This window comes from Xenopus laevis, chromosome 9_10L (genome assembly GCF_017654675.1).
Source record: "Xenopus laevis strain J_2021 chromosome 9_10L, Xenopus_laevis_v10.1, whole genome shotgun sequence".
Classification (NCBI taxonomy): domain Eukaryota; kingdom Metazoa; phylum Chordata; class Amphibia; order Anura; family Pipidae; genus Xenopus; species Xenopus laevis.
Window position 1 is genome coordinate 90,012,490 of NC_054387.1, and position 15,604 is coordinate 90,028,093.

At 38.7% G+C, this 15,604-nt stretch overlaps 1 protein-coding gene across 2 annotated transcripts in view; it reads right to left on the reverse strand.

The window, feature by feature from the left end:
* Window positions 1-4,503: 4,503 nt before the first annotated feature.
* The window catches only part of cdk15.L (cyclin-dependent kinase 15 L homeolog), a 72,926-nt gene continuing 61,825 nt past the window's right edge, over window positions 4,504-15,604 (reverse strand). For both annotated transcript variants that reach the window (XM_041575877.1, XM_018236173.2), the window contains 2 exons: window positions 7,661-7,781; window positions 4,504-5,001 (listed from right to left, as the gene is read on the reverse strand). In XM_041575877.1, coding sequence (XP_041431811.1) covers window positions 7,672-7,781 — 110 coding nt within the window. In that variant the 3' untranslated portion in view covers window positions 4,504-5,001; window positions 7,661-7,671. The remainder of the gene's footprint in view (window positions 5,002-7,660; window positions 7,782-15,604) is intronic.

Here is a 15,604-nt window from a genome sequence, read left to right on the forward strand (position 1 = left end):
AGTATTATTTAAACAATCCTCCAATTTATTCAAATAATTCAGTTGTTATATGAGTTCCTTTTTCTCTGTAGTAATACAACAGCACCTTCTACTTGATCCCAACTAAAATACAGTATAATTAAAATATTTACTGGAGGTAAATAATCCTATTGGATTTATTTAATATCTACATTCTTTTTTTTAGTAGACCTAATGTCTACTAAAGGTGCAATCCGTGAGTCAGTAAGATATGGAGCTTGGGGGAGGGGAGATTGAGCAGATCATGGGTTGAGTTTTGGAGGCTGGTTGGCTGGATGATGGGCATGTGTGCATAGGCCATTTTTTATGGGGCCCCATTGTACTTGTTTGCAAGGCCATTTTCCCAGGGGCTCCAGGTAACCAGTAATTAAGGGGGGGTGGACACTGCTAACTTTGTAGTGGGGGCACCATGATAACTGATGGCAGCCCTGCCAAAAGGCCCACTATACTCCTCTATTGTTCTCTCTGACTGGTGTCAGTATAATATGCTTTAAAACTGTCAAAATTAAAAGTACATACCTTACATATTAAAATCACTAAACATATGGCATACATATATTATTTATAACCAGCTACTGTGGGGCTCCATGTGGACTCAATCGACATTTGTCTGGATTATGTGTTCCTCTTGCTCTGAAATAGTTAACAGCTTTGCTATTACATTCTAATATCACGGGGATCACACAGTTTTCTTCAGGTGTGATCAAGAGGTTGGTGTGCGGCTGTCAGTAGGCAGACATGTTCAAACACTGGGAGAGGGGATGTCTGCGGATTTCTCTCATTATCCACAGAATATTATTAACGAGAAAGAAAAAAAAAACTGCTGTTCGGACCACCTGCTGAGAAGGTAATGAAGCAATGGCATGCAATCGCAGTGTGCTGACTTTTATCTCCGAGACCCCTAGTCACCTTATAAAACTGATACCTGCCACTACATTTTTTTCTAGAAATGTTTAACTGTGGTTTCTTTCTCTCATATCCCATAATTCTCCAATACGTTAGTGACAAATGATGACAATAAACAACAGTGGTTTATTTACAAGCTGGTAATTCTAGTATTATTACCCTTTATTTATGTAATGCTGACAAGTTTACAAAGAGATCACCATTCACATCACTAATGTCCATATCATAATCACACAATCCTCGAGGTTTAATTTAAATAGAAATCAGGAAAAATGTATGTTTTTGGAGTTTGGGAGGAAACCAGATTACCTGGTGGAATATCCCTGCAGAATGTCCAGGTTGCAATCCATCTGAGGACCCAAGTGATACAAGGCAGCAGTGCTAATGTGCCAATATTTCCTTTGCTGCATACTAGATTAGTCACCCCAAAGAAGAGGAGACTAATTTCCCTAAACCTGCCTGCCTGACCCTTAGGCTAATTCCAGACTCGGTCTGCATTTCAGCCCCTACACTAGCATCAGCCTTTCTCTGTTCTTGCACCCAAAACAATTGTGCCTGCCCGGTGCCAAAGCAAGGAGCAGATTTCGGAACCAGATGCTACTTGCTCATATCTACACCTGAGCCAACACAATGGCTCCAGGTGCAAGCATTGGGAAAGGCTGATAGCAGTGTAGGGGTTGATTATTGGCCTGTGTCTTTTTCACAGTCACATATACACAAATATTCAGCAACAGAAGGAGAACATTTAGGCTTTAAAATGCAATATTTAGCTGTTATTTAAATTATTTACCTGTGCATGTACCAATGCAAGGTTTAAATACTATCATATGGATAAATAATAGACACAAATGTAGCCATAATTTGGTAAACTTTATTCAGCAACTTAATCAGCAACATTTTGGTAATATGTGCAGCTGTGAAGAGATTCATTTACTTATCCCTTCTTAATTAAAGTTTTCCTTATCTCTACTGTGAATTTGTTAAAAAGGCAAGTAAAGCCCCAAACTGAAATACATTTGTTCAATCTGCATTATGGTATAGGGCTATATAGCAGGGCCCTTTCTTCCTGTTTCCTCTGGTATAGCCTCCCCCTCCATGAAGCATAGTGAATGTGCCTCTGAGGCATACTTCCAATGAACTATATTCTGGCCTTAAAGGACCAGTAATATAAAAAATTTTTAAAAAAATTTTGTTTGTATATAATATAAAAAAAACCCAAGACACATTTAACTTTAAAATCGCAAAGTCTTTATTAAGAAATAACTTACCGAAACTTCCTCTTCAGAAAAGTTGACGCGGCGATGGTCCATCGCGCAGGGCTCGATTTCTCCTCCTTGCCTTCTATAGGAGATAGCCATGGAGGAGAAATCGAGCGCCGCACGATGGATCATCGCCCTGAAGAGGAGCAGAAGCGGAGTTTCGGTAAGTTATTTCTTAATAAAGACTTTGCGATTTTAAATTTAAATATGTCTTGGTGGTTTTTTTTCATATATACAACATTTTTTTTATGTTACTGATCCTTTAAAAGAAGAAGATGTCTACTGTGGAGGAAACCAGAACTCAATAGAGGTTGAATGATTATATAACCTTGGGGGTTTACTTGCCCTTTAAGAGATCTGACAATCAGATTAGTAGATGCTACTTGTAGCTGGCTGGAAACACATTTCTTTGTTTTCTGTGGAGACAGTAGGTTATAATGCTTTTGGAAGAAACAGAGACGTTTCTTTGATCTCTTTATAACATAAACCTTAATGTACTGCCATCCCTCTTTCACCATATGTGAAATTAGTTGTAGTCCAGGTCCAGACTGGCAATTTGTGGGTTCTGGCAAATGGGTTGCCGTAAGATGCCATACACAGTCACTGCTTATTGGGCTGGCAGGGGCTGTTTGGGCCTCTGTGTACTTGTAATATATTTTGAATCACAGTCCTGACCTAAGTTGCATCAAGTAATCCAGCCATATTGTAGCAGGGCCTGGAGCATGCCACACTGAGCATTAAGAGTATAAGTAGTGGGGGCTGAACTTGTAAGTAAAGAAATCAAATGCCAATTCATGATGAGATTGTTAAGACAAGTCTGAATACATTTGAATACATTTGAAAGGATGCTGAACTTCCCTTAACATTCTAAGCAGAAATGCATTCATGGGTTAAACTGCTGTTTCTTTTTTTGCCTGGACTCAAATTTGGTAATGGAGACAGCTTGGTGAAGCCATAATTCATGAATCTTTTTATTGTAGTTGGAAATATTATTGTATTTAAAGGGGCATTATACCTCTGCATGCTGCAAATACCTTCTACCTATTGTTTTAGCATAAATAATCTTTGGATATTATTTCTTGAGCTAAACAGGACAAACAAGGAAACTAAAGCTGCTCCATGTTTGGTCCTTGGATTTAGTTCAAGAAGTAACAAAAATCATAGATTTTTTCCGATCAAAACAAAATTATGTTTAGTACAAGCCCTATGCATTAAACTCGTGTTGAGCAAAGGGTATACTTCTCCTTTAAGGGGACCTTGGAGACCCTCTATAAATCTCCATTTTTGGGTTCCCAAAGCACCACTGATTTAAACCATGTGTTTTGAACTGGTTACAACTGACTATCATCCCTTAAGCTGGCCACAGACGCAAAGATCCGATCGTATGAATCAACGTACGATCGGACTTTCCCATCTCCCGACCTGCCACTAACCATAAAGATCAAAGTCTTACCATTCAGAAGTATTAAGAACAGCTGATGTTCTGCCCTCTGAAAATCGTACGATCGGCAATACACGCAGAGATATTACCCACAGCAGACAGAAATTTTCTAACCTGTCCGATCGACTAAACGACTGATCTCCGCCGGACGAAAAATGTCGGGACTCTCCCCACACGGTCCGAATATCGTACGAATCCTCTATTCGTACGATCGGATCTTTGTGTCTATGGCCAACTTTACTTATATACACTTGTTCTTGAGCTTGATAAAGGGCCAGGTAGGCCCGAAACTTTGCCTATTTATATGATGTGGGCTAAATAAATTTTTGGTGCACTTTTGCAACTTAAACACAGTGTGCTGCTGGTTCCTTTTTGCATAGCTTTACTTATATAGTCATGGCATATTGTTTAGCACTTTACATTATTCTTAAACTTCCTGTGCCAGTGAAACAGTCAGGTCCCATCACATACGCACTGTGGTCATTTTAGTGGGAGCCTGCTTGTTTTTGGAGGGTTAACATACAAACTCGGCAAATCGAAATGGGACAAATTCGCCAATCACTAGTCCTGGCTGGAATCAAACCTGGTTCGCCCAACAGTGCAAGACAGCAATGCTTTCCATTGCCCCACTATGTGTTTATATTTCCACCGCAATTGCATTCATTTTGGCATAACAGCTGCATTATTCCTGTGCTATGGCCCATTCTGCATGCAGTAGAGTAATGACTGTGTTTTGAATGAAGATATACCTGCTGATTCTCATGCATTTTTCCCACATGCAGTTTGCCGTGTGTTTACGAAATGAATTGGCATTTGATTTTAATTTACATTAAAATGCTGAGTCGTAACATCTGTTGAAGCAGGGATAGAAAACTGGGAAACTGGGAATAATGTCAGTTTTAGTTCAGAGGTTACAGAACTGGAAGCTACCTACCATACAGGGTATGAATCTTCACAGTATGATAATCAGTACAGTAGGTTTGGGGCCACTTTAAATGGGCTAAGAGATACAAAAAAGCAGCACATAAGTAGGCTTGGTTTTAAGCAAATGGCTCCCAATATATGAATACATTTATGCAGAGCAAATATGAGAGGGCAAGGAGGATAAAGGAAGATAGAGGAAGCAGGTAACCTGTGGATGTACACAGCTGTGGCTGAACTGCAAATCCCAGAATCCCCTGATATCCCCTTTGGCTTTTGAGCTGTATGTTGGAGGGCTACATTAGCCCTGGTCTAGAGCAAGACTGTCCCAAATGTAATTTAATGATGGCTTCTTCATTTAAAAGGCAGCGGCAATAGACATTTAGGGACCATAATTAAGTGCTGGCACATTCATAAGGATGAGTTTGTAGCGTGAGACAGAATGACTTTAAGTAGCTGTAAATGAATAAAGAGACAAAAAGGAAATTAGATTAGCATCTTGTGCAAATCAATAACTAGGTAAGCAAAACAAAGGTTAATGGTTTTAAACGTTCTGTAAACACAAACTACCAACAGGCAAATGCAGTTTTTGTTTCCATTAACACCTGCTCAGTTAAGTAATCTCATATTCTAATGAAGACATTTTGCTTTGTTGCTTGTGGAAGTACAGTGCAGTTAATTACCTACATAGATAGGGACGGACAATTACCCAAGCATATTGATCCTAGTCAGACTGTCTGGACCTGTATCCTGATCAATGACCAGGAAACGACAGGCACACACATGCCTCACGCTTTCTTTGAGATTCCAAACTAGTGAATGAGTAAAATTTGGATAGGTAACTCAGATATAGACCAATGTATAGCTATCTTAAACAAATGATGGCATTAACAGCTCCACTGAACAACAAAACAGCTGAGTAGAGGGCTACTAAGTAAATTCTTGTACCTGTGCTGTCTACCTTAAACAAGATTGATGCTTAGAGCCATCAGTGGGAGCGATCATGTCCCACAAGGAAAGCGGAGGCTGTAATTGTAGAACAGGCTTTACTGAAACATTTGGCATAGTCATCTAACAGCAAATTATTGAGGCCACAACAAATCTTTTAGGGTTAGTTCACACGAGGAGATTCGGGGAGATTTTGTCACCTGGCGACTAATCGCCTCTTTTTCTGGGCAACAATCTCCCCGAACTGCCTCTGCGTGTCTTCCCATCTGCTATAATGAAAAGTCCCCTGCGCTAAAGCACAAGCGGCGTTTCGTTTTCCGAAGTCGTCCAAAGTTTCCTCGTGAGGCAACTTCGGGCGACCTCTGAAAATGCAGCGCCGCGTTTGCTTTAGCGCAGGCGACTTTTCATTATAGCGGATGGGAAGACACGCAGAGGCAGTTTGGGAAGATTGTAGCCCAGAAGAAGAGACGATTAGTCGCCAGGTGACAAAATCTCCCTGAATCTCCTCGTGTGAACTAACCCTTAGTGATCCAAACCTTTACTTTTTACTTTTTGATTTTGAAATAATGAATGATATTGGTTTGGACTCAAACTGTGCCCTTTACACTGCTGAGCCCCCCATTGCCACAGGGTCTATACCCCAGCACACACAACTTAATTGTTTCCACCATTAAAATAAACAGAGTGTCATTTGCATGGTGAGCACCAGATTCCACAATAACACCTGGGGCTGCTACCATAGAGGCCCACCGCTGCTTGCTCGCACACCCACCGTCAGCCCCTTCCCCCATGTCATGATTAGAGGAGGGAAGCAGGCAGCAAGGGGATTGGTCTGGGTTGGTGAAGGCCGGGGCCCACTTGGTTTTTCCTGGTGTCCAGCTGGCCCAGTCCGACCCTGCGTGCGTTATATAATAGACAAGAGCCATGAATATTTTGTATATTATATAAAGATGCTATTGATGTCACCAGTTATAATTGGTGCTTAGTGATGTAATGTCTGTCACATGACTCACTTGTATATTATAATAAATAATGTACCCTCTGTTCTAAAATATGAGGATATTAGAAGTAACCTCAGAGTACCATGACCTGTATAAAATCTCCTTGGTTGCTTATAATATCCTTCTTTTTTACAATAGGGGGTACATTATTCCATTCAAATTATATGCATCTGTATTTTTTCCCAAATAAATGCTCCATTGATTGCTTGAGAGCCTGGTAGTCTAAGCCTGCAATATTAAGCAAGGCCACACCAACGGGAGAGAAAGTTGAAAACAATCTACATTTGATAAATTAAGCGACAGTACAGGAAACATTGTTGTGAGAGAAACAAAAACTGGGATTTTCAAGATAAATCACACAGGATCTGGAGAAGGAAACAGAGAGACATGAATGAGGAGATGTGATCTGCTGAGAGACAAGGGAACTAAAATAATCCTGTAGAGAAAGCGCAAAGGAGCGAGTGTGAAGGGATAGACAGGAAGTGTAGATGAGAGGCATGGGACATGGTGGGGGAGAGGAGTGACACAGGAAGTGGGGAGACAGATAAAGGACACAGCTTCCTCCAGGCATACACTATTTCAAAATAAGACTCTCTTGTTACAGCAGCATAATGGAGAGCTGTTTCTGTTTTATTCAGAAACCCCAAACTTGGCCATTATTATGCTGCACATACATGATCTTTTATTGCCTTGGGATGTGAGGAGTCTGCAATTCTGGGAACAACAGGGGTTTTCTAAAATGTGCAGTTTATTGAAACGGTCGGGGAGGGGTTGAAGAACTACATTTGACCTAAGCTAGTATTCAGACACTTAAGATATTCAGTCTAAAAAATTATCAGTGTTCAAATATAATGTCATTCAGAGCATTTTGACCTCACAGGTTGAACCGTATCAAACAATGTACCCTTCCCTTTTATTCACAGGAAAGCACACTGCAGAGATATTACAGGTGTGCAACAAGTTAGTCATACTAAGAACATTTACTAGATGTCATTTACTGAATATATGGTCTAATCACAAAGGAACATTGTTACATTCTAGATAGGGTTAGTTGTTTTCTGCGGGGAAAGCACCTTATTATTTCTATTTCTAGCCAGTCACAAGTAGCAGCTGCTGAGCTGTGTAGCATATGGCAGCTCCCATTCATATGTTTACCAGTTTCTCACCTGTGTAGTATTCACCACAGCCTGTGATGTGCATCTGACTTTGAGCCCTTCCGATGAGAAATGTAAAGGTCATGGATTTCTGGTTTAAGACTTAGTCCTGGCACTGTGAAAATGGACCGCACTGGAGAAAACCAGAAAAAGGGGCAGGTTATTAACAAAAACATTTCCAGTTATTTGTATTTTTTGCATCTCTGTTCCCTATTTCCCATAGCTTAAGCTACCCAGCCCTTTTCTTATCTATGCTAACATTGCTCCATTTGCAGTAAACCACAGGTCTTTTTGGCAGTGGGAAGCAGAACTGTGCCCCCACACCAAAAATATCAACCCTATTGTACTCATTGTAAATTATATACATTTTACACCTAATCCATATATCAGAAATATTAAAGGACTGTGCATTCTGCCATTGTATGGAGAATACTGAGAAAATGAACAATAACAAGTGTTTATATTTTTTTTTACTAGGCTTGAGGTATGGAGATCAAAATTACGGAAAGACCCCTTTTTCTGGAAAACCATAGGTCTCAAGCAATGTTCCCTCTAATTCTTTCTCGGCTATGTGCTCAAAAAAGTATTTTGTTAGCATATTTTAAAATTGTGTGCACTATTTTAAAAAACGGTGTGCTCAGGTCACAATTTGTTGTGTGCTGGCCTCAAAATTTGTGTGCACGCACAACTGCACAGCTTAAAGGGAACATTGGTACCAAGCATTCAGGGTAATGGGTCCCATATCTGTACTGTCTAATAGTAGAAAAAAAAAAAAAAAAAGATCATTGGCAGACCCCTGCTAAAAAGATTTCTGGGTCCTCTCCACATCACGTTACCATGGTAGCACCAGGCTCCCCTCACTGGATTGCTGTCTCTTTTGCACACCAACTTAAATTGGATAGAGCAGGTGCAGGCAGGAAGACAGAGTGGAGGGGATCCTGGTCCTTACTGGGTACCCTTCTCCAGTCAGGGGTGGGGGCAGAATACTGATACAAAGATATACCAATAAATATGACACATTTTATGTACTGTACTACCTTGGTAGTGTTGCAGGTATGGATTTTAACAGTCTTTAGTTGAAGTAAACAAGACTAATAACAACACATTCTGTTGGAGACTTGGTTTGAAGAAATTGGAATATGCTAGAATAAAAGTTGATTCTCCAAAAAAAAAGGAAAATGGTGTAAAAGTGAATACAGAATATAAAATATAGAAAGCACAAAACATGTGAAATTCCAACCTGTGTCTGGCGGGTGCTTATTAACACCCCATATCTGACAGCCTAATTACCACAGGTATATCGTACTTGGAATAAATAAATATGGAAGTGGGTGCTTAGAGGTAGTGAGATTAGACTAGTTTGACAGCAGACAAGGAAAAGAGAGTTTAATTTCAAACTGTATCCACTTGGTGTCTTAATATCATATGGAAGTTAATGATCTACTCTGAAAGTACATGAATTACTGAGCTGAAGTGCTTCTTACTTGCAGAAGTTTGCAGCATCTACTCTCTAGCTCCAAAGTACCTCATTAACACAAACTAAGCTGCAAGGACCCAAAAATACCAGACTTTGCTTGCAGGAGAGATTACAGTTCTGTAACATTGCGCAGATGACTCTATAAAAAAAATGAATCTGCATTTTAATCTGCATGAGGGGAATGCCATTGCGTGGAGATTATAGAGCTGAAAGATAGTTTGGGTTTGTCATTTGTACATAGTGACAGGCATGGGTGGGATCTGCCTATCACTGCACACATAGGGTACATCTTGGCCAGTAGACATTATAGTGTTCATGCTCTCTGAATTTTCTCATCACGTTTGCTATACATTCAGTGGCGGAAGTACGTGCTAGGCGCCCCCCAAACATTGCGCCCTATGCATGTGCCTACTCTGCCTACCCCTAGTTCTGGCCCAGTTTTGGGTAACAAATATTAACTCACTGCTGCAGGAGGCTGGACAATGGAAACAGGAAACTTGTTTTTCTTTACTCTCATCCAACCTTGTTACCTTTGTTAATTCAGGAATTATTATAATTAATTATTATTTTAAACATCCCATTACCATCTTTACCATCTTGTGTCTATCAATGTTCCAGATTTTAGAGGTGCTTGCTGCATTGCCTGTTTAAACTAGGCCTTCGTTTGGTGAGTTACACTATTGGGCCTGTAGCCCTCAGGTTAGGCCTCTTCCGTGTTAGGACTCTTGGTTGTTGCTATTTCCATCACTTATTCTGACCTGTGCAGCAGCTGCTGTAATGTTTGGTTTCAGGTTTGAAGGCATTCTGTCATGATTTATATGGTGTCGTTTTATGTCTAAATCACTGTTTATATTACAAATAATTCACTCTACTTTTATTCCTGAACAAACAAGTGCGTTTTTTTAGCTGTGATATTGGTTTGTAGGCAGTCATCTCAGGTAATTTTGTCTGATCCTGTGCTATTAGAAAGAGCCAACACTTCACAATGCAGCTGCTTTCAGATTAACTATTTTTTCTATTCAATGTAGCTGGAGGAGTTGGGGCAGTACTTGGATTTTTACTAATAAGTATTATTCTCATATCTACCACTAGGAGAACGGGAGCATTTTTTGCAATGCAGGTGTCAGGGAGCTGTTATCTTGTTACATTTCCATTGTTCTGCTGGGGGTGATATCAAGTCCAACTTGCAGTGCAGCAGTAAAGAGTGACTGAGCATCAGTCACATGCCTGAGGGAACCTGGGAATCTGTTTGCTCTTTTGAAAAATGGATTTCAGTGCAGAATTCTGCTGCATTAACTGATGATATCAGTATCCCTTTAATACTTAATAAAGCTGTGGCCTTAGGAGGCACTTACCTCTTTTGTCCTCCAATTCAGTAGGCTTTATTTAGTAACTTCACTTCACTGAGGCTTATGTTTGGGGGGTATGCAAGGGTTCAATATGGGTGGCCAAAGCCCCACAAATCATTCAATCTATTACTTGATCCACATACCTAATTTTTTTTGTTTATGGGACTGCAATGCAACTTTACATTTAGGCATCTGAAATATGATTTTAGACAGGATTCTCCCATTTCCTTAAAGTGGCAGTTCATCCTGAAATTATCTTTTTATGGGGTTGTTCACCTTTTAGTATGAGAGAGAGAGATTCTGAGACTTTTTGCAATTGGTTTTAATTTTTTATTATTTGTGTTTTTTGAGTTATTAATCATTTTATTCAGCAGCTCTCCAGTTTGCAATTTCTGAAATCTGGTTGCTAGGGTCCAAATTATCCCAGCAACCATGAATTGAATAAGAGACTGGACTATGAATAGGAGAGGGCCCAAATAGAAAGATGAGTAATAAAAATAAAATAAAAAAGCAATAACAATAGATTTGTAGCTTTAAGGAGCATTTGTTTTTAGATGGGGTCAGTGACCCCCATTTGAAAGCTGGAAAGAGTCAGAAGAAGAAGGCACATAATTTAAAAAATATAAAATGACCAATTGAAAAGTTGCTTAGAATAAGCCATTCTATAACGTACTAAAAGATAACTTAATGGTGAACCACCCCTTTAATAGGGTGTAGGCAGTTATATATTTTTTCCAGTTAACTGATTATGCAAATAAATTAAGCCACCTGACACATAAAGGCTAAAAATATTAATACTGGTTTTTCCGTAATGCTGGACATAGTGTCTATTTTGCCAGTCCTTTTCTTCAGATCCTTTCCAGGCAACATTTTTACATAACTGTTATATTCTACATTTTCTTCCTAGCATAATTTTTGCTTCCACGCTACCAATGTCTCCCTCTAGCCTGCTTCCCATTTCTCATCCTTTCCCCTGTCTCTGCTCGCTTATTTCTGTATCTATATCCCTCCTCTCTCTCTCTCTCTCTCTCTCTCTCTTTTCCTGACTGCCGTTGCAGGCACTTTCATCTGTTCCCTTAGGGACTGGAGATGTCACCGCGGTATTCGCTTGTCCGCCTCTCATACAGTGGCAGAGCCCCATGGCTTTGACAAACCTCATTTAATTGGGAGAAAGCCAAGAGGGTTTGAAAGAACTCACATGTCTACGGAACTCCTTTTATCAGGCATAATTTAAACTCTGCATGGAAAAAAAAACCTATATGTAGAAAAGAAAGTCAAACTCCCTCCTGCTGTGAGATCCCCCCACTTCTCTCCCTAGATAGGCAGGTTCATATAAGATTCTATCTTTTTATTTTTATAAAAGTGTCAGTGTAGATTTACACTCAACAGCTGTCTGGGTAAGAAGAATGCAGGCATGTCTCTCCTGCTCTCTACATTCTGTTCCTCACCTTACCTGGCACCCTGGCTGCCATTGCACAGAGCAATCAACAATTTGAAGGGGATTTTAAAGATGTGTAAATAGCCAAGGAGTTAAAAATGAGGAGCAGGAGGAGGAGCTTTAGTAGAAGGTCCTGGTCTTCTACATCCTCTCTAATGGCTCTAAACGCTTTTGTTCTCAGCATATATTTTATATATGCTAAATAAAATTGTTAAAAACAGAACAGAAGCAAACTATGCACAGTTAATCAGATTTGATTTCCTTGTCAGATCAAGGACTACATCTGCTCGATGATGCAGTCCTTGATCCGACGGCTAGAATAATGGCAATTATGATATGATCATTAGCCCAAGGGACAAACAATCTGATTAGTCCGATATTGTCAACCTCAAGGTGGGCATATCAGTTAAGATCTGCTTATCCAAACGAGTGGATCTTATAATGTATCAGCAGCTTTAGTCTCTTTATGTGATTTTACAGCATTTGCTAACTTTGATTATGAACAAGGGACTGGTGTGTTTCAGCCACAGAGGGAAGCAGGCCAGAACTGGAGCCATGCTAGCCACAAGACAAACATCAGGATTGACACAGAACGGAGCTATGCTAGTCAGAAGACAAATATCAGGATTGACACAGATACAGAACTTGTTATTCAATGGACAGAGCTACACCTGATCCAGTGGGCACCTATGTAACTGTAGCTTTAGAATAGTGTAGCACAGGGGTGCCCAAAAGTTAGATCGGGATCTACCAGTAGACCTTTAGCTGTTGATCAGTAGATCTCAAGACACTGTCAACAAACAGCTTGTCTATATCACCCTTAGACAGATATTTATTATGTTAAGGTTACATAAGAAATAGTTGTTTGATAAATATAGCAATAGAAATTCAATATAATATTTTCAATGGAACAGAATGCTAACAATCCTTTTATGGATGTAGATCACAATGTGACAACATCACTAAAAGTAGACTTTGCATTAGTAAAGTATGGACACTCCTGGTGTAACACAAAGATGCAACTTATCGTGAGATAAATCACCACCTCTTCTGGGTGATAATTATCATCTGCCAATGAAGCTACGGTTGCCATCTGGTCAGTATTTTAGTGGCCTGGCCTGTAAAACTGATACTTGATGCAAATGTTATTAATAGCTGGTATTTTTTTCCAAAACCCTTGCCATAGCCAAAATGATTAACATAATGAGAAGCAGTGTGTGACAATTCTTGCTGTTTTATTGCCTTGATTTGTCTTAGTCAAAGTTGCGCCAATAAAAAAAACACTTATAAAATTGGCCTAAATGGGAATGTGATAACCTATATTTTATGAGTTCAATATGTTTGTAAAAATAAAATGGAGAATATAATAAATGTAGAATTCCTGTGTATATTTAATACAACTAATTTTCCACTTACAAAAACAATGGTTGTCAAGCTGATTTTCAACTTATTGTGCACCCAGTTTAATAACCATTCGCATAAAAAAAGTATATACAGTATATATTTGTAGGGACATATAATTAAACATATTGTATGAGTATGATTTTTAACGCTCCTTACCCCATGGAACTTTATGTAAGGGGGTATAGTTTTACACAGGAGTACAGAAGAAGCACACAATCTATATATTCTAAAACTCCACAGAATGATCTTTCAAAAGCTTCTTAACATATAAGGGCAGATTTATCTACATGTGAGTTTAAGGATTCATAAATAAAAAGTCACCCACATGCTTGCGAGAAATACTCTATATGGGGCAGATTTATCAAAATGTGGGTTTAGAGCTTGAATAAATAAAAACTCACAGACATTCTAGTCATTCATATGGGATTCATAGAACTGTATTTATCAAATGGTGAGTTCTAACTTTCTAACTTTCACCCATTGATAAATACAATTCTAAAAATGCCATAGGAATGACTAGAATCTGCCCCATATAGAGTATTACCCACAAGCTTTAGGATACAAAGACAATTTGAAATTGCCTTCTACACACCTATGTAAATAATACATTGAATTTTCATAGCTGACACTTCAGCTCTTACAAAAAAAAAACTCACTATCTGAAGTTTGTTGGACAGTATGATAACACCGCAAAAAGATGTGTCAATAAACTTTTCTCTTTAAAGCAACATCAACGTCTGTGTCTGAGGGGTCTGATAAAAGTCCACAACACTGCATGTTGTGTATGTGCAAAAGCCCTTACCAGTAAGGTAGCCTCATAAAGCCATATAGTAGTTTATATCAATAATATCTGACTAATCCTGAATTAAAAGACTGCACTTATTTATAGGGTACCAAAATGCATGTACCTCCCAGAGGCCTTAGAGTATAAAAGTGCAATACAATTTTGATTGCAAAATTTACCCTCATAAATATTAATATCACTGATCTTACAAATAGTTTAGTACCTCATATGCACATGATTACTCTGTGAAATTAAGTGACATGTACAGACCCCAAATATGAATAGTCTACAACAGTTTTTGTAAATGACGTTTTGGCCTATGCAAACAAAACAAATCTAGTTGTTCAAAGCATGGCAAATAACCCTAATAATAAGGATAACCATTGATACCATGAGTAAATATCTTTGTAGGCATAACTAGCAAAACAATCTCTGTGAAATCCTTTTAGTTTAGCAATTATTCATAAAGATGTGTGATACACTACACTAGACTAAAAATACACCTGACACATAGGGGCAGATTTATCAAGGGTCGAATTTCAAAGTTAAAAAACTTTGAAATTCGAATTAAAAAAGACCAACTGAAATGTATTAGAAAATAGTTTTTTTTGCAGGCGAATAGTCCGTATTAGTTCAAATTCATCTGAATTCGAATCGTATGAATTGAAGTAACAGCGCATTCGATCGAATTCAAAAAGTTTTTCCATCAATTGACTCCAAATAGGTTCTAGGAGGTTCCCTATAGGCTAAAACAGCAATTCGGCAGGTTTTAGATGGCGAATGATCGAAGTCAAAATTTTAAATAGACAGTACATAATAAATTTAGATATTCAAATTTTCTAATTTTTTTCAAATTCAAATCTAATTTGGACTATTCCCTAGTCGAAGTACATAAAAATTAGCTCGTATTTCCATTTCGACCTTTGAAAAATCTGCTCCATAATATTCCAGAACAAAACTATCTAATAAGACTGACTAAAAAAGAAACACATGCTTGTCATTCAATTTAAAAAAAATTTAATGTTGTCTACCGTGCAGGGCTGTTGAGTATATTACAATTCCATACCTCCCAACTGTCCCATTTTGAGCGGGACAGTCCCGCTTTTGACAGCTCAACCCACAGTCCTTCATTTGTACTGAAATGTCCCAACTTTCTATTTGATCACCTGCACTGAAGAGCCAGAAAAAGATACAAAGTTTCTAACTTAATTGGCTTTTGGCAGAGAGCCCAGAATAGACAGATACTTTTGTAACAGTTTTAGATAAGGAGGTCTCTTGGGAGAACAAAGACTCCTTAAAGGCAATTCACCTCCATTAGCAAAACTTTAATAACACATAAAAACCATATAAATGTATTTAAACTTTCATAACCTGACAAATTTTGTAAAATAGACATGGAAATTAGGGGTTGTGGCCACAAAATGGTCATGGCCACAAAAATGTTGTGGCACTATGCACGCCAAATCTTTTTGTCCCTCTTTTTGTTTCCAAAATGTTGGGAGGT